Source organism: Electrophorus electricus, chromosome 18, assembly GCF_041902795.1.
Source record: "Electrophorus electricus isolate QZ-2024a chromosome 18, ASM4190279v1, whole genome shotgun sequence".
In the NCBI taxonomy this organism is placed as follows: Eukaryota; Metazoa; Chordata; class Actinopteri; order Gymnotiformes; family Gymnotidae; genus Electrophorus; species Electrophorus electricus.
The window spans coordinates 1846278-1871553 of NC_137514.1; the positions used below are offsets into that span (position 1 = coordinate 1846278).

A 25276-nucleotide genomic window follows, 5' to 3' on the forward strand; every position below is an offset into this window, starting at 1 on the left:
AGCTTCCATGTTCCATGGTTTCTATGTCTTGTGTGTTTTGGTTCCATTCCATAGTTTCATTTTCTCTGACCCTCGTTTGGTTTTCCACACCTGTTCATCATATCTAGTCTTGTTAAGTTCATGTATTTATACCCATCCTGATCCAGTTCCTGATCCCAGAGTGAGAGACGCCACCCAGCTTGATCCTGTTCCCGTATCCGTAAGTTTGTACTCTTTGTTTATCCTAGCCTTCATGTTTCCTAGTCTCTGTTATAGCCTTCTTCCCTTGTTTGCCTTCATGTGTTTTTTGTTTATCATGTATCCCTGTACTCTTAAGTATTGGCTCAATGACCCTGGATCATTGTACTGACTGGATTTGCCAGTCAGTTTGCTCTTCTCCGCACTTGCATCTGCCTCCTTACCGCTCAACGTCCTGTAACATAAGCCATAGTCTTAAAACAGACCTAGTTAATCTATAAAAATACCAGAGGCCAGTCAGCAGACAAACAGGCTAAACAAACCATCTGCTGGTCACTATGTGACGTCAACCAAGGTCACGTCAGCCACTGCACCTAAACTCATTGCGAATCTCCCAGATTTATCATTTGTGACTAGGATACCCTCAAACCCCATGGAACTTTACCAAATAATTGAATGCATAGAACCAGTATTTCGCTGCACACTCAATGATGTTGCTCCAATTAAAAGTAGGGACAAAAATTGGGGACAAAAAATTAGTACCTTGGTATAATGATCCCATTTGCAATTTAAAACAAAACACTCAAAAAATAGAATGTAAATGGCACCACCCTAAGCTTGTAGTCTTCCAGCTTGCATGAAGAAGAGCCTTCTCAAGTATAGAAAAGCACTTTTTACCACGTGAACAGCTTCTCTCATCCCTAATAGAAAATAACAAAAATAATCCTAGATTTCTGTTTAGTCCAGTTGCACATCTAACTAGGAATAAAACTGACACCAATGCTCAAACTGTAAAATCATAGTAGTAATGAGTTCATACATTTCTTTAATGAGAAAATTAAGCACATTGGAGATAACATTAAGATTATTAATGTGACAATGGGCAACTACTTAGAGATCAGGAAAAACCAAGCCAAAAAGGACTCTAAAATCCTTTACACCTATCCAAGAGCAAGAATTTACATATCTGATCTTGCACTCAAAATCCTCCACTTGCTTACTAGATTCACTGCCCACACACTTTCTTAAGGAAATCCTACCTGAAGTAATTGAACCTTTACTAAATTTAATAAACTCCTCCTTGAATATTGGTGATGTTCCTTAATCATTCAAAATGGCAGTAGTCAGACCACTTATCAAAAAAATCTAACCTTGACCCATGTCAACTGTTAAACTACAGGCCAATCTCAAACCTTCCATTTATTTTCAAGATCCTAGAAAAAGCTGTAGCTCAGCAGCTAAGATCATATCTGAATCGAAACCAGATACTTGAAGTCTCAGTCAGGGTTTAGGCCCAATCACAGTAAGGAAATGGCACTCATTAAAGTAGTTAGCTAGGGTGTTCCACAAGTATTTGTTCTAGGGCCTTTGCTTTTTTTCTTTATATATGCTACCTCTGTGACATTATACTTAAACAGTCTGCTAGTTTCCAGTGCTACACTGATCATTTTCAGCCAAACCAGAGGACATATCATCTTAGTATTAGTGACTGATGTATAAAGGACATCAGACACTGCATGTTGAGTAACTTTTTCTCACATAATCCTGACAAAACAGGGGTGATTCTATTAGGCCCACAGACAGCTAGGTCCTCACTCACTAATTACTCAATGAACCTCAACGGTCTCCAAATCACATCATCTCTAACATTTAAAGATCTGGAATTATTATGGATTATGGATTCCAGTCTCTTCTTCGAAGCTCATGTAAATAATATTTCTAGGATTGCCTTTGTCCACCATTTCAGCAATTAGAAACATACATTTATGGCATTTAGCTGATGCTTTTATCCAAAGCAACTTACAATTATGACTGAGTACAATATGAGTAAGTGAGGGTTAAGGGCCTTGCTCAGGGGCACAACAGTGGCAACTTAAACCAGCAACCATTCAATTACAAGTCAAGTACCTTATCAACGGAGCTACCACTGCCCCACCCCACATACTCTCCTCACATGATCTAGAAAACCTAGTCCATGCATTTATTACTTCAAGATTGGACTACTGTAATGCCTTACTATCTGGCTGCACCAGATAGTACAAACTTAAGATAGTTCAAAATGCAGCAGCCAAAGTTCTTACTATAATTAAAAAAATTTGATCACATAACTCCTAACTTAGCTACTTTATGCTGGCTCCCAGAAAAAATTTTGTATTGACTAAAAATACTTCTAATGACCTACAAAGCACTGAATGGTCTTGCCCTACAGTACCTTAGAGGACTCTTAGTGTAATATGATCTACCACGTCTGCTTAGATCAAAAGGTGCAGGCTCTATTAGGAGCAAGAATAAGAATCTACCACAGGGGGCTAGGCTGAAAACCTAATTGTACAGTCAGGCATTTTATTAACTTAATCTGTTTTCTCTTTCTGCTGAAGTTCACCTATCCCTGATGTCATGATATTTCTTAGCCTCAACCCGTCTCATGGTTCCTCCCACCACCCCCTGATGTCCCCTGTTGTAGCCCACCACACCTCCACCCCAGCCAACTACTTCTCCAGTGCCTTTACTGGATGTTCTCTTGGGATGGGTTTCAGACACATGCACACAATCAGGATATGACTAGGACTTCTAGAAAATCGGACTAGACATTAATTGCTTAGTTTTTCATTTTATTATTTATTTATTTTTCTCTTTAAATTTTTACTATTGTGGTGACCGTTGTCGGCCATAGGAGTCTTTGAGTCTTGTTTCTTCCTCATGCTCTAGGGAGTTTTTCCTTGCCACAGTCACCCTTGGCTTGCACACTGGGGCCTTGGACTTGTACATTTGTAAAGCTGCTTTGTGAAAACATCTGTTGTAAAAAGCACTGTATAAATACATTTTATTTGATTTGATTCTATATTCCTTAATTATCCAACCAAGCCTTTTTTCAAAGGAAATTAAGATTGTATTTTAAACATTTTCTAAATTTGTATTGTATGATTTTTCTTAAGGCAGTGCTCCCCTTTGCTCTGGGTACGAACTAAGGGAAGTATATACAGAGAAGTACATACACTTCAGAGTGCAGTAGTAAAAGGATGTTCAATTACACAGAAATGGCTTAAATGGGCAGAACAGGAAAATATAACTCAGATCTTTGACATTGTTATGTATTTAATATGAGGCATGTTTGTGGTTGTCTTTATCTCAGAGTTTGTTGTATTACACTTCTTTTCACAAGTAGCAAAGTACTGAATTGTTTAAGGTGGTGCATTGAGTTAGCAGAGCTCAGGGCATCATCCCAAAGTGACTCCTGAATCATCACAAAGTAATTCCTGAATCTGTAGTCCTGATTCTTGTTCCCATTCACAGTGGATGGAGTATTATAATACAATAATTAGCCAACCAACTTGGATAGCCAATATGATTTGAGTAGTCCTGCCACCTAGCATAAGATATCTGTCAAACCATTTGGGTTCAGCCTTCTCAAACTCCTCATATATCCTGAAGGTATCTGAAAGATACTATCTTGATACAGGTCTCCAGGTGTTTGAATATCTAAATGGTTGCAATATCTAAATGGTTGCACACACACTTATACATACATACATGCATACATACATATATATATATATATATATATATATATATATATATATATATATATATATATATATATATATATATATATATATGCTTGAGATTCTATACTGTATGAAGAGAAGTAAAAACAAAGCATATCAGTCAAAATAATTTTTTTTTCTAAACACTGGGAAAAACTCACAAAAAGCAATTAATGGTAGCTTAGCATACTCTGTAGCCCCTGCTGTCTCACTGAATGTAAAATATGTGGCAGATTCACTTACACAAGGATGTGCAATGGCTATCGTCCCCCAAACTGTCTTTTGCATTTACGCTTGGTGCAGGTGTGCCGTCATTCACTTCAGTGTTGTCTGCAGTTCTCTTTATCTGTTCTCTTCAGTTCTCTTCTCTTAACCTAAACAGGATAGCAGGAAGAAAAATAATTCACCTGCATTTGCGTGTCTGCACTGATCCTAACTCAGACCAAGCCAAGAAGCCTAGAGCTATTCAAACAGTTGTTAATCTGTGGTGCTTCACAGACATGAGATATGTAGTTATCTGTTTCACAGATGTAAATCTGTGGTGCTTCAGAAACACAAGATATCATATGTAAAACATAGTATGCCTGAATATGCAAGTTTACACTAACAATTTAATACATTGTCAATTACAGTTGGTGAGGTTAATTGGGGCACCACTCTGATTAACAGGGAAATTATTCATTTTAACAAATTTATTCATGACTAATAATAGTCTCATGACAGGCACCAGTTCAATAACGGGATTAGTTTGCATCTACGAAAAATTAAAATCACTCTTGACTCACAGGTATGTTTATTGAGTAAAGAGAGATAGGAGAACATGCATAAATATCATTAAAATTATACTAAATCACCAGAGTTACTGAGTCTTCTAACAGTTGCTATAAAATACCAAATGTAACAAACAAAATCTCTGAAAACTTTAATTAATCTGCAAGAATGATCAACTTGGCCGTCTACTTATCAAACCAAACTACAAGCAACAAAGAGGATGGTATTAGTCTGAGCATGACTAAGCATAACAGGAAGACTTAGAGAGATGATAAAGCATTGCAAAACAGTCAGAGGGAAAACTAATTATGGGACTGATGAAGCTGTATCACAGATGAGAGGAAATAGGCCTTCATGGGCAGGAGTGCTGGATGTGTATCAGCCACACAATGGAACTCCAGTATTAAAACAACCTTGCTTGATACAGGTTTGCTTGATACAAGTTCTGATGAGCAAATTCAGATGAACACGAGTTAACAATAAGAAATTAGCAAACCAGCAAGCAAAAAAAGAAAAAAAAACCATAACATGAGAGTCAAGCCTTTCTAACTGCTTAGCAAAAGGCTATTGATTTAGTTCAAAATAAATATTTGAGTCTTCATTTCCCCTTACAGAAGTTCTGGGGGGTTCAGACCCCCTTCCATAGGTCTGTTTCTGTTCACATCTTGTACCAGACTGAGAAGGGGTCGAACTTTCCAGGTATATGTTGGGGGACAGGGCATGCCTGGTTCATGCATATTCAATAGCCTTTGTTTTTACGATGGGGAAAAGAATTCCTGTAGGACATACAGGAATACATATAATCCACCATGAATCACTTAAACAAAGAAATCTATACATTTACTATCAATTTCTACTTCTTGGTCATGGAATGAAGTTTGTAAAACAAACCTTAGGATGGGTGGAGCAACTGGATAATCAACTTGATTCCTTTCAAGTTACAAACTACAGACTTTAATATATTTTGTTTTGATTAATTCCTATAAGAATTTCAGTAAACAAATCTAGGAGTGTTTAACAATTTGTTCACAATAAGCTTTAAGTAAGCTCTGTGACAGGACAAGTAAGGCCAGACGTTTGCGGATGTAGATAGGTTTATTTTGTTCTAGCTTCGTGATAGGTGAATAAGCTAGGGTCAAAACCAAGCAAGCCAAGACAGGGATAATCCAAATCATGAGGGTAAACAGTCTGAGTCCAAAATGCAAAGAGCAATAACAAACCAGGCAAACAATACAAAAGAGGTAGGCAAAAATTAGAAGTCCAGAGAGCAAAACACACAGTCAAAATACAGGAAAGCAATTAATGAGAACACTCAGTCTGCACAGTCAAAACTAGTGGCAATACTTCACAATGTAAGTGAGGTCTCAACAGGTTTAAATACAGGTGTGGAGTGGAACACAGGTGCTGTCAATATTGTGATGATGAGGATCTGAATGAATGTGTATGATTGAATGAGTTCTTGGACTTGCGACGAACGGCATGTTGGGCATTGTAGTGAGCTTGGAGTTTGGTCGATGTGACAAGCAACATACATATTTGATCAGGATGAATAGTGCGAATTAATGAGGAACAGGAACAGAATAAGTTCTCTCCTTTTCCAAGTCCTTCTGTGATCGCCTGTGAAGTTTTAGTGTGGATTGTAACAGAGAATGTTTGTGTATTACCAATGTTTTTTGGGTGCCAGATTCTCAATCACTTCTGGGGGAAAAAAGACAATTCAAGTTCAAAGTGGAATGCAACAAAATGACACAGAACTGTTAGGAACCATGTATAAAATATAAGATATAAACAACATTCTTACTGTTTAACATCAAATATGTTGAAAAAGAAATAAACAAAAAACTAAATTTGGCTTTTAAATGTCTTAGATCAGTAGATTTTCAATCCTGTTTATCTGGGGAATTTAAGGAACTACACTGCATTCCTGTGTCAAACACCTAAACTCACATCTTGAGCCTCTTATTAGAATGATAACGAATTAGGCCAAATTAGGTGTGAGTACGACACTTGCCGTAAAATTATATACATTTTAGTTTCAAAACTAAAGTTAGTTTTTAAATTAAAATAAGCACCAAAATACAGTGTCTGAACCTAACCTTTTGCAGAACATTTTTGTTCCAGAGGAAGTTGAATGTCATAGCGAACCGTATTGAATCCAAAATTCCAGACAATTCTAATTTGGATAAATATCACTCTAAGACACTGATAACAAACCAGCATTTTAGAAAAAAAAACTGCAAATGAATGAACCAACATAACCCATACTCCAGATGAGACTGTCCAGCAAGTAAGGTTAGCTAGCCAGCGTCTTAGGTAATATCAGGAAGAAACTGTCTTGGTAGCTTGTTGGCCATCAGTGCTAGTGAAGCACTCAAACAAACAAATTTAATTATTAGGCAAAGATAACACAAGTAAATACAAAATGCAGTTTTTAAATGAAGGTTTTTATTAAGGGGAAAAACAAAACCTACATGGCCCTGTGTGGAAAAGTGATTGCCCCTCTCCCTGTTAAAACAAATTAACTGGTTTATCACATCTATGGAAAGCTGAGTTTAATTTCTCTAGCAACACCCAGTCTTAATTACTGCCACACCTGTTCTCAATCAAAATCACTTAAACAGGGCCTGCCTGACAACGTTAAGTAGGCCAAAAGATCCTCAAAAGATAGACATTATGCTGTAATCCAAAGAAATTCAGGAACGAATGACATACAAAGTAATTAAGATCTCAGTCTGTAAAAGGTTATATAGCCATTTCTAAAGCTTCGGGACTCCAGCAAACCACAGGGAGAGCCATTATCCACAAATGGTGAAAACATGGAACAGGAGAAAACCTCGCTAGCTAGTTATCAAATTTCGGTTTAATTTCCGTCGTGTGTGTAGTCAGGTAACTCTTGTGGCGGATGTTACACTCGAACGATCCGGTTCTTAAGTTCTTAGCTGTGTTTAGCTTTTATGAACATAATAGCTGTATATTGATTGCCCCTAGTGTGCATTTTTCATGCATGTTCCTGGTATATGTAAATAAAAGCTTTGTGCTCTTGCATCCAAAGGAGGACACATTTCTTACAAACATACTCATAAGCCACTTTATCAGGTATCTGTTAATGCTCACTTAAATTTAGCATTTAGCTGATCCTTTTATCCAAAGCAACTTTCAAATCTGAACACAACTCAAGTGGTAAGGCCTTGCTCAGGGACCCAACAGTGGCAACCTTACAATTACAAGGCAAGTACCTTAATCACTGAACTATCACTGCCCTCATTAATGAAAATATCAGCTAATGAGATGGCACCAACCCAGTGCATATAAACATGGTCAAGATGACCTCCTGAATTTCAAGCCAAGCATCAGAATGGGGAAGAAATATGATTGAAGTGACTGAATGTTGCATGGCTGTTAATTGTTCTGATCATTATTTCAAAAACTACTCATCTACTCAGATTTTCACACACAACCATCTCTAGGGTTTACAGAGAATGGTTTTAGCTGATACTCTTGCCTTTCTCTCTCAAATAACCAGTCTGGCTATCCTTCTCTTACCTCTGACATCAGCAAGGGATTTTAGCCCAGAGAACTGCCACTTACTGGATATGTTCTCTTTTTTCAGATCAATCATTACAACCAAGGTATGAAGAGCATTTCTGAATGCACAAGGTGTCAAATGTTGAAGCAGATGGGCTACAGCTGCGGCAGACCACAACTGTCAGCTAAGGACAGGCAATTGAGGCTACGATTCACACAGACTTACCAAAATTGGGCAAAAAAATTTGGAAAAACATTGCTTAGTCCTGAAATTGGCTGCGACATTCAGATGTTGGGGTCAGAAATTGACAAACAAAATGAAGGCATGCATCCATCCTGCTTTGTGTTAATGGTTCAGGCTATTGGTTTTGTAATGGTGTAAGGGATAATTTGGCACACTTTGGGCCCCTTAATACCAATTGAGCATTATTTAAATGCCACAGCCTACCTGATTATTGCTGTGGACCATGTAGCATCCCTTTATGACCAGTGTACCCATCTTCTGGCTACTTCCAGAAGGATAACATGCCATGCCACAAAGCTCAACTCATAGCTCACTGTACTCAAATGGCCTCCACAGATTAGATCTCAAGCTAATAGAGTAGTACTTTTGGGATGGGGTGGAACAGGAGACTCGCATCATCGATTTGCAGCTGGCAAATCTCTGAGGAAAGTTTCCAGCACCTTGTTACATTTATGCCAAGAAGAATTAAAGCAGCTCTGAAGGCAAACAGGGCCAAACCCAGTACTAGCAAGGTGTACTGAATAAAGTGGCTGTATAAGTGGCTGTATAGTGCTATATAAAGCTTCCAGGACTATGAAGCCATCATGAAGTATTGCCTTCAGTTTCTGTTCGAATACCAAGCTGTTCTTTTATCCTTGTCTTTTTGACCCTCACGTGTCTGACTTAAGATTCCTGCCTCTGACCTATGCCGGTTTTTTTTTTTTTTTTTAATATATATATATATATATATATATATATATATATAAATGAGGCAGTAGTGGCTCAGTGTTTAAGGTGGTGGTGGTCTAATAATCAGCAGGTTGCCAGTTCAAGCCCCACCACTACTAGGTTGCCACTGTTGCGTCCCTGAAGACCCTTAACCCTCAGTTGCTCATGTGTCCAGTCATAACTAAGTCTCTTTTGAAAAAAGCATCAACTAAATGTAAACTTGGCATCTTTCCTCCAGCTGACTCTGCTCTTTCATGGTTTGACCACATTAATTGTCATGGCTATAGTTGGTAAGAAGGATGGGGTAGCTATATACCTTCCATGTTATGGAAATATGCATATATCTGGTAGACAAAAAATTAACAATTTTTGTTTTTTGGTCTTTCTTGAATCAAGGTCCATTATTATATTATTTTGATGGCTATTTCCTACATGCTTTTTAAACCGGTCATGCTCCTATCTAATGGAGGAACCGAACTGGAAGGAGTTGGAGTTTTATCAGCCATTAAGAGTAACTGTCGTCTAACCCGTTCACTTGCATCGCGGGGTTAAAAGTTGTATTGCAGTCAGCCACTAGAGGGAAGTAGACACATTGTGGCTTTTCGCCCGCCGTTGTCTAGGTCACCTGTATAAACAATCTATGGTCACTACCCGGAAATTCTCTGGCATAAGACGGGAAAAACAAACGTACCACACAAAAGGGGTGTCGGGCAGTAAAACGATAGAATTTCTGCTATTCCAGCGACAGTTTCCCTAGAAAAAAAGGAAATGTACGGAAGGGTTTTGTTTTATATTTTAATGTAATATACTTTACTTTTTCGTTTTAGTAGTTTAGCTACGTTGGCTCCCATTCTTTTTGGACTCTTGCGGGCGCCTCAAAGCTCCACCCCCAAACCCGGAAGACATTAGCAGAAATTCTCCTCTCTTCCAATCCTTGGACGCACACTGACCAGAGCGAACTTTAACAAAAACTAAAAGGGAATCAACTGTAGGTGTGCCTCAGATATAAATTGTTTTGTATGTAGTTTTCGTGTTTTACGCACTTTCCTACTGTCAAGGGTTTGGCTAAGGAAGCCACCCTTTGGGGTTGAATAAACTAAAAGTGCTATTTTAAAAAAGCACCGTGAAGTCTGTAGCGCATCAAGGTAAGGTCCTGCACCAGCTGGGTAGTTTATGACGTTATTAGCTTGTTTTCTCAGTCGTGCTGTTTGGCGGAGTGGCTTGAGAACGTTTTACACGCGGTGGGTTATTGATCGTCTGTCATGGCTCATTCAAACGCTCGTGCTTGTAGGCAATTCCCTGCGCGTGCAGTGCAGTCGTTCGTTCACCTCCGTGCGATCTGATTTCAAGCTGTTTTTTCTTCGTAAATATGAACATTTGCTGAGCTGCGTCGTTTGTGTTGATGGTAGAACTGTATTAAGAATTAGTCCAGAAACACACTTTTAAATGTAAAACATTTTTAAAACTTTTTCTTTCAGTTAATGTCTCTTATTCCACCACTGGAGATGTCTGAGGAATGCAGTGAGGAGGTTCTACTGGAGTTACAACAACCATGTGACTCCGAAACATCCTGCACAAAGGCAGTAGAGACTGACCTCTCCATGGAAGATATTGGAAACATACAAACAGAAGTCTGTGAACTGAGAAAAATGATTGCACTGCTGGAGAGAAAGTTGAACCAGCAAACAGAAAATCTTTCTAAACAGGTTTGTGGCATTTGGATTGAAGAAATGAAATGCACACAAGAAAGTTGTTTTGCTATTTGTTTTTATTTATTTACATGTATGTATATGTAAAATACTGTAAATTACTGTGATCAAATGCATTTAAGTGGCTGGTAATCATTTTATATTCTCGTGTATGCTAGCTGTTTTATGTGTACTGATTCGGTTATTTAACTGACTATAGAATTACAATACTTAAATGACGGTGTGAATACTACTTAAAATGACAGTACTTGTACCATATTTGTATTTTTTATGTTTGATTTCTTGTGATCTTTTTCACAGAAAGATGTTTCCACTTTGTGTTCTGTCTGTAAAGCAGAACTAAACCACACAGAAACACAAGACACTGGTCACCATGGTGGAGAGCAGCACACACCGCAGGACATGGAGAATGTAGCCAGTCTGTCTCCAGTGTGTAAATCTGAACCAAACCCCACAGAGACTCTGGAACCAGACTGTAATACTGGGTACCAATACATAAAGCAAGAGCAGCAGGAGGTACTCAGTCAGTCTCCAGTGTGTAAAACTGAGCCAAACCCTCTAGAGACACGAGATACTGACTGTAACACTGGGCACCAATGTTTAAAGCAGGAGCTGCAGGAGGTACCCAGTCTGTCTCTTGTGGATAAAATTGACCCAAACCCCACAGAGTCCCTGGGCTCTGTCTTTGATGGTGGAGACCAGCACACACTGCAGACTCCATTAAATACATGTTCAGTGAGACTGGTGGACAGCAGGAGTGGTGGACATGGTAGTCAGAAGAATTGTTTTATTCGCTCAAGTAAGTGTTTTTTTTTTTTTCCCTTCTACATTTGATCTGTGTCCTTTTTGCTAATTTCATTGTCTTTCTTGCCAATGCATTTTTAATTCATTTATTTAAACATTTATTACATAGTGCCTGAAAATAAACATCATACGGCCTTACATTCACGACCTTTTAACTGCCTTTTATCCATGGTGACTTACAATTTTCAAATATTTTAAAAGTATATACTCAAACTTTGACAAACACCCACCTTGTTCCATCTCTCACTGGTTACTTCATTAGGTTACTTCACTGATCTTGTTGGTGCAGATGGCTGCCAGTGTGTGCATTGTATCTGCTTGGCTACATTTACAGACTGTAGCCAAGCTGATACAATACACACATTGGCAACCATCTGCTATACCAATCACTGGTTAGTTTTTGATCACAAGACCACTGCTCACCAGAAGTAGATTATACTGAACTGGTAGACCATGCTCAGCACAGTACTGAGTGTTTATTTCCAGTAAATCATGCCTCTCACCCTTCCTGAGGATGGTCATATATTTTTCCACACACTTTGGCCTTCTACCAGAGGTCTGGTAGTTTGAGGGTCCACTATTTTTGCTGTTCCTAGGTTTACGTTCTTCTAAACTGTGTCATTCCTAGGATCTGTTTGAGCCGCTCGTCCAGCTTAGGGATCACAGCCCCAAGTGCCTCTATCACCACTGGCACAACCTTGGTGTTGTCAGCCATTTTGAAGTTGAACACTATTTTACTCTCACTAACACAGCTTAAATTAAGAGGCTCTAGACAAAGTTGCGGCTGTACTCAAGTATACATTGAAACTAAATTTCTCCAGGACCATGTTTAACACATGCAAAACTAAATACAAAATACAGGACCAAATAGTGTCATTAACATATTGCACCACTGACCAGTTTGTGATGCTGAGTAAGTTGACATTTTTTTCTAATGACCATCACCTTGCTCCTGTGAGGAGGGGGGGGGGCACATTTGGTGTTTCTTCATTCTCCATAGCAGAAAGGGGAAACGAGCACAGTAGAGAACTGGCCAGAAACAAAGGAACCAGCACTGGCAAATAAACTCAAAGTATTGTTGGTGGGCAGGAGTAGTGAGGAACAGTGTGCAGCACTGGAAAAGTGGTTCTGTGGGCTTACATAGAACGGAAAACAAATGGGCATGCAAGGGACAGGTGATTGCAATCAATAATCAGGACTTTGGGAACTAGGGAGGTGGGGTGGGTGTGTCCCTTGTATTGGGTTCCTGGCACACCGTGACAATTTCTCCTTTCACAGTTCCTTTGTTCCTTCTTTCACTGGTTACTTAATTAGGCAAATACACTATATTGCCAAAAGTATTCGCTCAGCTACCTTTCCATGCATATGAACTTGAGACATCCCAATCTTAATCCATAGGGTTTAATATGATGATGGCTCACACTGCAGCTATAATAGCTTCAGTTCTTCTGGCAGGGCTTTCCACAATATTTAGGAGTGTGGCTATGGGAATTTGATTGTTCTTCCAGAAGCGCATTTGTGAGGTCAGACACTGATGTTGGATAAGAAGGCGTTGCTCACGGTCTCCGCTCTAATTCATCCCAAAGGTGTTCTTTTAGGTTGTGGTCAGGACTCTGCTGGTCAGTCAAGTTCTTCCACACCAAATTTGCTCATCCATGTCTTTATGGACCTTGCTTTGTGCACTGGTGTGCAGTCATGCTGGAACAGGAAGGGGCCATCCCCACAAAGTTAGGAGCATGAAATTGTCCAAAATCTTTTGGTATGCTGAAGCATTAAGAGTTCCTTTCACTGGAGCTAAGGTGCTGAGCTCCAACTCTTGAAAAACAACCCCATACCATAATCCTTCACCAAACTTTACACTTGGCACAATGCAGTCAGACAAGTAGCATTCTCCTTGCAACCATTAAACCCAGACTCATCCATCGGATTGAAAGATCAGAGAAACCTGATTTGTCACTCCCGAGAACACGTCTCCACTGCTCTAGAGTCCAGTGGGGGCGTGTCTTACACCACTGCATCTGACGCTTTGCATTGCACTTGATTATGTAAGCCTTGGATGCAGCTGCTCGGCCATGGAAACCCATTCCATGAAGCTCTCGACACACTATTCTTGAGCTAATCTGAAGGCCACATGAAGTTTGGAGGTCTCTAGCAATTGACTCTGTGGAAAGTTGGTGACCACTGCGCACTATGCACCCCAGCAGCCGCTGACCCCGCGTTGTCATTTTACGTGACCTACTGCTTTGTGGCAGAATTGCTGTCATTCCCAATCGCTTCCAATTTGTTAAAATTGACAGTTGACTGTGGAATATTTAGTAGTGAGGAAACTGACACGATGCCAGCTGTGCAACAAGTCCAATCACGGTACCACACTGGAATTCACTGAGCTCCTGAGAACAACTCATTCTTTTACAAATGTTTGTAGCAGTCTGTATGCCTAGGTGCATTATTTTATACACCTGTAGTCATGGAAGCGATTGGAACACCTGAATTCACTGATTTGGATTGGTGAGCAAATACCTTTGGCAGTAGTGTAGCTCTTGTAGGTACAGTTTATAGCTAAAAAAAAGAGGTAACAAACATAATGTGGTAGCTGATTTTGTATTTTGCTCATTTATATCTGACAAGGGAAATGTCAGTAAATCTCTGAAGAGAAGCCTCTGGATTACTTTGGGTTAAAATCATGTGCTCTGATGGCAAAACTGTCACACAGCTTAAAAGCACTGAACCTGCCGATATCTGTTACAGAGAAGAATTGCTTTGCAGCAGTAGAGAAATCATTACGTATAAACTAAATTTTTTATTTATTTTTTTGGTAAGGTTTGCTAAATGGATGAGCTCACAAACTTACAAAAATACCAAGTAGATGGATCTTCCCCTGACTTTTACAGAAGCAATTTCTGTATCCTGTTCTGTTCACGTTGGGTGCTGGGTCATGCATGCAAGTTTGAATAGCAGTACTGATGTGTGATCTCGATATATTGCTGATGTCAAGGTTGGCCATTGTGCTGCAGCCTGATGGTTCATTGCTAGCCGTAGCACTAATGTAGCATCTTTTTCTTATACATTGTGTGGCATATATACATGTGGTTGGATGGTTGTTCGTTGGTTCACTCAAGCCCATCCCATGTCAAGGGGGTGGTTCTTGGATGCCACTCAGTATATTTGAATTGCACTTCAAATACTACAAATGGTTGTTTTGGGGCTCAGTCAGGTTTTCCCTGACCAATCACATCCAGTCGCTCAGTGAGGGAGCACCCAGAGAAAACGGGGGTTAAGGAACAGAAAGTAGGCTTTACCCAACTTGCATTTTCACAAAATTGCACTGGTGGCATATGGGAGGCTACACAGACAACATATTGGAGTGCCAGACCCTTAGATGTAAGGGGAAGGGGGTAGAAACCCTGCTTTCTGGTATGTTCAGGGCACCCAGATGAGCCAAGAGTCAAAGCTGCGAAGTCTGGGCACTTCTGCAAACAGTTTGTAAACATCCCCCTTGAAGTATATTTCCATTCATAAGTCATATACTTGAAGACAATAGGTCAAAAGGTCAGAGTCTCACATGTGTCCCATTTGGCGTACTTTTATGTCAAATATACTACAAGTGGGATCACAACTCCCAGTATATTCTAGTTGTCAAATATTACAATTGGGATGACCTCCAAATTCAGGCACACTCATGTGCATATATACACTTGCTCACATACACACGGACACGCACACACATGCACACTATCTTTAAAACCAAGCTCTAACCCTTTCCACTGAAAACACTAGGAGATTACTAAAATTAATTTTGAGGAGCCCAGTGCATCGTGGGAAATCTAGCTAAAAGATTTTGAAGGACAATATCTCAAATGCAAGCACCTAGAAAGAGGCTTTTTTGCATCATATAAAGTTCAATCTCCTCTATTATATGCCTCACCATGAATAGAAAATGTATTGACAGAATAGACCCAGTGTCCCCAAGCCACCAAAAGTTAGGTGGGAGGAGCGCAGGCTCTGTAGGCCCACTTTGGGCTTTTATGATCTGGCTCCAGCATATACTGGAGTAGGCTCCACACATAGTGAAATAAGCTGCCAGGAAACCTTGTGGTGATATTAGAAGGCATGTTTAGGGTACAGACCCCAGTCCTGGGACCTCTGGGAGGCAGTGATCTGTTCACAGCTGGCCCTGGGCTCTGGGGACTGGCTCTGGTTTCTACCAGGGTAGGCCCCCACCTTTAGTGCTAAGCACTAAGAGACACACGACCTCTCTTCAGGATATGCTCGGACGACCTCGGTAACCTAGCGTTAACAAAGTCATTTGGGCAGTGGGTAAGTATTCAGCCTCCCTGGGTCCACTACAGCAGCATGCAGGCAAGGTGGTTCCAGGGCTAGCAGACCTTAAATGGGTGCCCAGATTTATATCGTATGGAACTGCATCTCCAATTAATTCTTGTTTCATTTCTCATCCAGATTCAACAATGGCAATGGACGGGTGCCCTATATGCAGAAAAAACATTTCATCAGTAAGACAGCACCTTAGGATTAGCCACGGTGTGGCAAATAAAGAAGAAAAGGCCCTTCTTTTAAAGCTGGTGTCAGGGAGGGTGGATGTCAGAGTGGGCATCTGCCCCATGCCAAGCTGCAATCAGCATACAACCCGGATGGACCGGCACCTAAAATCACACACGGAGCTTTCTAAAGATAAGCAGAAGGAAGTCCTGGATGAGCTCAAAAGAAAATGCATTATTGCAAAGTTGGCTGAGCTTCGGGCATCACAGCCGGCTGTTGCAATGGTCTCCATTTTGGACATCGTGGAGGAATTGTGGTGGGAAAAATTAAAAGATGTTGAAATAGGCCCTGCAGCTGAAGATGCCCCATGCCCTGAGCCATGCGAAAATGCTGCATGCCAAAGAAAAGTAATAACAATGAAAAAATTAGAAAAGAAATGTAAGGACATGTCCGTGGAGCTCGACAGCCTCTCAACACCAGTCCACCTCCTCAGGCGACAAAACGGACTTCTGCGACGGCAGCTTCAAAAAAAGAAATTAATTAACATCTATGATGTCCCAAGGATTCGTCTGGACAAGGAGGATGAGCCTGATGTAAGATGGCATGACATTTAGCTTTGAACCCTTAACATTTCAGAGATGGCACAGAATGTCAGTCATTTGACTATTCCCATCCTGTGTCTAATGTTATGTTTCCTTATTTGTCCTTCAGTCTGCATCTTATGCACATTCAGTGTGCCATGACATCGCCACCACCAACAAAGTCTTTGGGCTAAATTTGAATAGTCAAGAGGCAGAACACAGAGACTTATTTGAAAGTCTTGTAGAGGGGGTGCCAGAGGAAGAATCAGTGGCTGAACAGTCAGGAAAAAGGAAGCAGAAAAGAAAATCCACGCTGCATCTTTTTCCAGATGAGTGTAAGAAGAGGAAACAAGTAAAGACAATATAGAACTCAAATATTAGCAGCAGTTCTACCTTTGAAGTGTGTGTGTGTGTGTGTGTGTGTGTGTGTGTGTGTGTGTGTGTGTGTGTGTGTGTGTGTCTCTCTCTCTCTCGGTTTTCTCGTGGTTTTCTCCGTAAAAAATTGAGCAGTGAGGAGGAGGCAACAAGAAGAAAGCCCAAGGAAGGTTCCTCGTATGCTGATCCAAAAATGTCACCCCTTAAAGTGTGAGCAAGTACCCAGTCAGTCTCCTTTGTGTAAAACTGAACCAACCCTGTAGAGTCACAAGATACTGACTGTAACACTGGGCACCAATACATAAAACGAGCTGCAGAAGGTACCCGATCTGTCTCTTGTGAAGACTTGTTGAGTGAGATCGGTGGACTGCAGGAGTGGTAGACATGATGGTAGTCACAAGAATTATTTTGTCAAGTAAGTGTTTGTTTTTCTCCCCCTTTTTTCCTTTTTGCTCATTTCACTCTTTCTTGCCAATGCTTTTAATTATTTTTTTAATATTCACTACATGGTGCCTGAAAAACATCCATAAATATTTAGAATTAACTTTAATAATTGTTATAGTTCCATTTTACATTCATGACCTTTTAACTTATGCTTTTATCTATGGTGACTTACAGTTATGACTGAACACAACTTGAGCAATTCAGGGTTAAGGGCCTTGCTTGGGAATGCACCAGTGGTAACCTGATCATGGTGGGCCTTGAACTGGCAACCTTCTGATTCAACATTTCCTTTGATCACATAGATTTCATCTTTTGACTCACTTTTGCCACAAATGTGCCTCAAAGTAACCTATGCACTGAAGGGGTTTGTCTTGGGCATATGCATAGAATTTCCTTTTGGTTGGTTTCAGTTTGTTGGTCTAGGAACATTGTGATGCTTTTTTTTTTTTTCTCCCATGAATTTTCATTCACTTCCAGTATGTAGGACCATTTTCAGTTTCTGCCCATTCACTTTAATCGTTTCTTTGCCCTCTGGATCTATAGAATAGACAAATTCCTCTGAGTCTGATGATGACTCGTTCAATGCCCTTACTGGTTTCTCTTTTTTTACTTTTTTACTTTCAGTCGACTGCCTTTGTACTTCTTCCCTTGTGCATTGTGGGGCGTGGTTGGTTGTTTTTTGTTTTTTTTTGGGTGGGTGGGCATACACACGCATAATGTCCACTTTTTCTTACAAAAAAGACATTTAGCTGTTTTTGCTCCACATTAAATTGCTGTATTTGTGGCAAGTCCACACCTATGACTTGGTGTCGCCATTACACTCTTCCTTTACAGAGTCGTAGACTCCGGTTCGCACTTTGTCTTGCAAGTTGGATTTCAGTTTCTTGCACTTCTCATGTAATTCACATATATCTTTGGTCTTACAATTATCGGGCAGCAATTTTGATTTCATCTGAGCTGACTGGAAGATTTTAGCAATTGAAAGCCCTGTCTAATGTTAGTCCCTCTTCTTGAAAAAATCTGTCACATAGTCTTTTGTGCATACACTTTTCCACAAGCTGGTCCCTCAACACGTCCAATTCAAGCGTTCCAACACATGATTTAGCTAACTTAGCGCGTTTACATAAGCATCGTCTGGCGGTTGCATTCTCTGTGAATTTCTCTTTCCAACACCACGTTCTTTGGAGGTGTAAAATATGCCTTTAGTACGGACACTGTTTACGCATAAGTACCTTTCTCTCCCGGTAGGTTCGAAAAAAATCCTCAACAGGTGCGACAATACAGTGCAATACTGTAGCTCTTTGTCCTACATCCCGAGCATGTACTGTTCCACTGGCTATTTTGAAAAACCTGTGATTCCATCTACAGCATGAATTCAGTGCACAAATCTGATGCACCGACGTTCAACGGCGCGGGTGATGAGGAGAGCTTTGCATTGTGCATACTTCCTGCAACTGGATTTGGTGTGGCTTCTGTTAAATCCATCTTAATGCAACTAGCCCTGCACAGCTTCTTCACGGTGCAACTTGCATACATATAAGGAACAGCAGCAACAAAATGCTGCATCGTTCCTCTGCTCACTGTAACGCGTGAAACATCCTTGTCCCCATAAATATTATGTAACCCCTTCTCTCTGTCTGCCGCCCCCTGGCGAGGCTCTGCGTTGATGGATTGAAAGAAGGAGACCAGGGAATGCAGAGTTGTGGTGCATCAGCTGGTGGTGCTGTTTTTATTGTTCAACTTCTCTCTAGCTTGCAACAGGTAATGGTTTATTCAAAAAAATAAAACTAAGGAATCCATTGAAGAAACGTCACACCAAGGGAATGTGCAAAACAAAGCTCTTTTCTAATCTCTTAAAGCTTAATTACCATTGAATTTCTTTCTTTAAAATTGTCTTTACCTATTAATTTATTAATAGGTAATAATTTTATTTAGCATCTGTCCCTGATATTGACTGCAAAAATTTGCATCTACCATCCTTCTTACCAGCTATGACTGAGGTAGCTATGACTGAGGTAGCCATGACAACTGATGTGGTCACACCACAAAAGAGTACAGTAAGGTGGAGGAAAATGCCAAGTACACTTCCATATGGTTTGTGAAAGGCTGTAAACACTAAGCGATGCTCACCATGGCATGTATGATGTTTAATAATATTGGTGTAACCGGCACTTGTCTGATTATATATATATATATATATATATATATATATATATATATATATATATATATATATATATATATATATATATATATATATATATATATATATATATGGCTGGCTATGTCTTTAGGAAAGTGTTTGGCTCTCTTATTAAAGGATGGAATTTCCTTTTGTTGGGACTTGTCAAAAACCAACAGCAATCATTAGATAAGTGCAATAAGCTACCATTCTTCTCAACCTTGAAGCTTCCAGGACTACTTCCAAGACTGCTTCCCTAATTCCCAAAGTATAGAAATACAGTTACAAAACCCACCCCCAGTAGATAGGGTACCTGGTGCGTTACTGTATACGATGATTATACAAAAGGGCTATAAACAAACTCAGAATCCGAACAAGAAAAAATTAGTACAACAGAGCGAACACTGAACAGTGAATCAAAAACCAGAACAACAGAGAAACAGAAACAACACAAAGAATCAAACAGTAAAAAATCTAGAGGACTAAGGGGGCAGAGCACAAATTCTACAACACCTAAAGCTGCGCATAACACCTTTTTGCTACTATTTTGCTAATGTCACCCTGTATTAGCATGCAAATCAGCTAGCTGGCTACTGTTATAAAACGTTTGTGGATGTCACTTACTCTCGTTCTTCCTCATTCTCTGCTGTTTTATTCCTCCCTTTCTGAATCTCCCATCTCTAGAGGTGAGGTGCCTCATCTTCACATGTTCAATGCCCATCCGTTATTTCAGTCTGGCTCCTCCCACCTCTTAACACTGTTCCCCTGCTGCCTCTCCGTCTCCTTTAGCTTGCACAGTGCCATCTGATTTTAAAAATCTGCAGAAGTTGTCAAAGGAAAAAGGGAGCGAGACCAGCATAGAGTGAGGGAACACGCAGAGTAAGGTTCTGTAAAGAGTCAGTCTGTATTAGTATGAAAAATGATTCAATAATAGAATCTGAGGTTATGCAATTGAATGTTATTCATTTGTGGGGGAAAAAGACATTACAAAGTGAGTGAGAGAACATAATTATGACAGAATTGTTAGGGGCCATACATAATGTAAACAATATTCATACTGTTTAAGGTCAGATCAAATATCGTGAAACAAATAAACACCAACAACCTTTTAACCCCGCCTCCTAACCCTTACCCTCCTTTCTCAGTGCTCTGGCAAGAAAACAATGAAATGAGCATGGATCAAATGTAGAAAGGGAAAAACTACTTACCTGATGAGATCAAATCCTTCTTGTTACTACCACCATGTCTCACTGAAAATGTATTTAATGGAGTCTTCAGTGTGTGCTGGTCTCCACCATCAAAGATAGTGGACTCTGTGGGGTTTGGGTCAATTATATCCACAAGAGACAGACTGGGTACCTCCTGCAGCTCCTGCTTTAAGCATTGGTGCCCAGTGTTACAGTCAGTATCTCGTGTCTCTAGAGGGTTTGGTTCAGTTTTACACACTGGAGACTGACTGGGTACCTCCTGCTGCTCTTGCTTTATGTATTGGTACCCAGTATTAGTCTGGTTTCAGAGTCTCTGTGGGGTTTGGTTCAGATTTACACACTGGAGACAGACTGGGTACATTCTCCATGTACTGTGTGTGCTACTCTCCACCATGGTGACCAGTGTCTTGTGTTTCTGTGTGGTTTAGTTCTGCTTTACAGACAGAACACAAAGTGGAAACATCTTTCTGTGAAAAAGATCACAAGAAATCAAACATAAAAAATACAAATATGGTACAAGTACTGTCATTTTAAGTAGTATTCACACTGTCATTTAAGTATTGTAATTCTATAGTCAGTTAAATAACCGAATCAGTACACATAAAACAGCTAGCATACACATGAGAATATAAAATGATTACCAGCCACTTAAATGCATTTGATCACATTAATTTACAGTATTTTACATATACATACATGTAAATAAATAAAAACAAATAGCAAAACAACTTTCTTGTGTGTATTTCATTTCTTCAATCCAAATGCCACAAACCTGTTTAGAAAGATTTTCTGTTTGCTGGTTCAACTTTCTCTCCAGCAGTGCAATCATTTTTCTCAGTTCACAGACTTCTGTTTGTATGTTTCCAATATCTTCCATGGAGAGGTCAGTCTCTACTGCCTTTGTGCAGGATGTTTCGGAGTCACATGGTTGTTGTAACTCCAGTAGAACCTCCTCACTGCATTCCTCAGACATCTCCAGTGGTGGAATAAGAGACATTAACTGAAAGAAAAAGTTTTAAAAATGTTTTACATTTAAAAGTGTGTTTCTGGACTAATTCTTAATACAGTTCTACCATCAACACAAACGACGCAGCTCAGCAAATGTTCATATTTACGAAGAAAAAACAGCTTGAAATCAGATCGCACGGAGGTGAACGAACGACTGCACTGCACGCGCAGGGAATTGCCTACAAGCACGAGCGTTTGAATGAGCCATGACAGACGATCAATAACCCACCGCGTGTAAAACGTTCTCAAGCCACTCCGCCAAACAGCACGACTGAGAAAACAAGCTAATAACGTCATAAACTACCCAGCTGGTGCAGGACCTTACCTTGATGCGCTACAGACTTCACGGTGCGTCTCAGTGTAGCACTTTGTTTATTAATCAACCCCCAGGGTGTTTTTTTTTTCTTAGCCAAGGCCTTGATAGTACAAACGTTCGTCAAAAAACGTGAAGACGACATACAAAACAACTTATATCAGAGACGCATCTAATGTATTATTTTTCATTCTGCTTCGATCAGCATATATCCAGAACATTTGCAGAGGAGAACCGCTCCTCTGTAATGTCTTCCGGCTTAGGCAGTAAGGACGCTTGCATTTCCGCTACTCAGGTAATTTGGTGAGAAAAAACTTTTCTTTTTTTTTTTGCTGTTGAAAAAAATCTTCAATTGTAGGATACAAGTTACTTTAGGCATAGTGCCTTGTTTAAGCATAGTTCATTAACCTATTGGCAGTGTCATTTTGCTGGTGTCTTTCTATCTATTAGACATATCTGTATATCGCTCTTCAGAGGAACGGAGGACGACAAAACTTGAGGGAAAAAAAACTAAACACCATGCCAAGCGTGGGAAGAAGGAGAACCAAGGACGCCACGGGAAGAATGGCAGCCCCGATGCCCTGGAAAAACCAAACTAAAACTTCTCAAACAAAACCAGAAAACAGGGTGGAACTGTAATGGCTAAGGGGAGCCTCGGGAGAGAGACAGATTTGAGGGGGATTGGAGAGGGGAGGGGACGTGTAAAAACACGGACACCCTCACAGTGCAGAAGTGAGGTGTGGCTCAAGGGCTCACAGACCTCCATACCTGAAGTTACCGGCTAGAAACTTGACTCAGAACTTTGGCAAATACCCAGCACTGAGTGACTTGGTCACTGGGCTTATATAGGCCTAGCCCAGTTGTTGTGTGTTAAGCCTGATTAGTGGTGTGCCTGACTCAAGGCCTCAGCCAGAGGGGCCTCAGCCTGGCACCGACCCTTACAGTCTGTCCCCCTACCTGTTATTTTCACTCAGTTTTTGTTAACCCCTTATGCATGATGTAGAAATGTTTGAGCCTTGGCGTAATTCAAAACTGTGTCTGTGTGTGTGTGTGTGTATGTATGTATATATATGTATGTATATATGGGCACCTCTCCAAACATTGTTTGTAAACATCCCACTCCATTCATGTTTCCATTCATAAATCGTATACTAGTTTTGGACAACCTTGAGAACAGTTGATTTTTGTTGTTTCTGTTCACCTAGTGGGCCACTGCCCCAATATGTCATCCATGAGACCGCCTACATCCCACCCATGAAATTTTGTGACCCTATGTGGTCCTGTTCGTACAACGTAGGAGCCCCAAACTCAATAGATAGATACTAGACCTGAGAGATGAAGTGACATGAAGTATCTAGGTTTGAAGTCTCTAGGTTAAAAGGTCTGCGTATGCCGAACGTGATGCTTACTTGCATGCATATATCACCTGGCATCACCATCCAAAGCTGACTGTAGCCTGGGCGTAACTTTGGACAACCAGTTGTCATTCTCAACTCATGTTTCTAATCTAACCCTGTCTTACAGATACCTCCTTTGTAACATACGAAGGATTCGACCCTTTCTCTCGCAGGAAGCTACCCAAGTACTTATGCATTCTCTTGTGATCTCAAAGCTAGACTACTGCCACTCGCTACTTGCTGGTCTTCCTCGAATAGCCATCAAACCTCTACAACTTGTCCAGAATGCAGCAGCACGACTGGTCTTCAATCTTCCGAAGTTCACACGTTACTCCACTGCTGCGCTTCCTTTATTGGCTCCCTGTAGCTGCACACATCAGATTTAAAACCTTGATGCTTGCCTACAAAGCCAAAAATGGACCAGCCCCTTCATACATGAGGTCAATGGTCAAAGCCTGTACCTCGAGTACTTCGAATCTCAAGTACGGCTTGGCTTGAAATACCTTGCTTCAGGTCTCATGGATGACAAGCATCGAGACTATTTTCTGTCCTCGCTCCAAGATGATGGAATGAACTCCCACATGCTGGCTGGACAGCAGAGTCCCTTGCAATCTTCAAACGCAGACTGAAGACCCATCTATTTGCAGAATATTTAAAGGACAACTGACACTACTCCCTTACTGACTTATTGTACTTATTGTACAATAATGTACTTATTACATTACATTACATTATTACAGTACATTAATGTACAATGTACTTATTGCACTTATTGTAGGGTATTGTTTATTATGATGTTTAATAAACTCTAGCACTTACTGTTTATAGCACTTATTATTGTTTAAGATAGTTGTGTGTGTGTGACCTGAGTGGGGCTGTGAGCAGAGCTGCTCTACTTGGCCGTGTTGCTGTTTCTGCAGGAGCTCTGTCTCCTCCTGCTGCTTGTGTCTCAGTATCTCCTGAGGAACCTGGAGCTCCTTCTGCTTCTGCACTCTCAGCTCCTTCAGCTGCTCCAGCAAATAGTTCTCCAACTCTTCCTTCTCAATCCGCAAACACTCCAATCAGGCCACGGGCCCCACTACTGACACAGAGCCACACACACACAGAGCCACATACATATAATTCTGGGCAAAATTTAATTAGACTCATTACTACTGATCTATGATGGGCCGTTATGGCAGAAATCAGGGAAACACTTGCGCACACGCACACTACTTGCGCATACATATGAAACGTTTTCACACAAATAGCCTACTACTTACATTTGTGTATAATAATTTAAATTTGCATATACACACACTTGCCCATTCAATCACTGGTGCATAAACAGAGTTGCACTCTGCTTATGCATGTATGGGTGTGGCTGTGTGTGTGAAAAAGAATTTTCAGTGTGGCCGGAAGACATTTCATTGTAACTTCAAGGCAGATATTTAAAATATTTAAATAAGTTATGTAACTGACCTTGATGAAAATGTATAAAGATTAAACCCACCTGAGACTGTAAGATATTCTCCAGACAATGTCTCATTTGTAACATTGAGCTCAGAATAAAGACGGGATTGGCTATTCTCTTCAATTAATTCCAGAGTCTGCAACTTTATTTCTATTTAGTGTGTATTGAATAAACAGCTGGAAACTTGGGAAAAATTAAGGAACGACACAACCCTGGAAAAAAAGTAGAAAAATTGCAGAAAATTGTATGTGGTTTAATGTTTAAATGATGTAAATTTCATTAAACTTACAAAACCTTTATGATGATTAAATACAAACATGAGTTTATAAGAAAAA

The 25276-nt window shown here is 40.2% G+C and overlaps 1 protein-coding gene across 6 annotated transcripts; it reads left to right on the forward strand.

Annotated features, from left to right (window-relative positions):
* On the forward strand, positions 1-25068 carry LOC113591581 (uncharacterized). Of its 6 annotated transcripts, XM_081701368.1 has the most exons (8): positions 1-199; positions 10449-10676; positions 10980-11478; positions 15942-16573; positions 16692-16896; positions 17072-22126; positions 22297-22386; positions 22542-25068. In XM_081701368.1, exons 1-6 carry the CDS (start codon positions 8-10, stop codon positions 17197-17199), a joined length of 1884 nt encoding a protein of 627 aa, XP_081557494.1. In that variant the 5' UTR covers positions 1-7; the 3' UTR covers positions 17200-22126; positions 22297-22386; positions 22542-25068. The 6 variants fall into 6 exon arrangements, with proteins under 6 accessions (XP_081557494.1, XP_081557493.1, XP_081557496.1 ...); XM_081701367.1 differs by having other exon boundaries at positions 17072-22386; XM_081701370.1 differs by lacking the exon at positions 1-199 and adding an exon at positions 9515-9962 and having other exon boundaries at positions 17072-22386.
* The last annotated feature ends 208 nt before the right edge of the window (positions 25069-25276 follow it).

Coding starts and splice junctions, on each gene's coding strand:
- LOC113591581 (XM_081701367.1), top strand. CDS start 8: ATGTTCCATGGTTTCTATGTCTTGTGTGTTTTGGTTCCATTCCATAGT. Junction 16,574..16,691: donor ACAAGGAGGATGAGCCTGAT/GTAAGATGGCAT, acceptor TTTGTCCTTCAG/TCTGCATCTTATGCACATTC. Junction 16,897..17,071: donor GCATCTTTTTCCAGATGAGT/GTAAGAAGAGGA, acceptor AAAATTGAGCAG/TGAGGAGGAGGCAACAAGAA.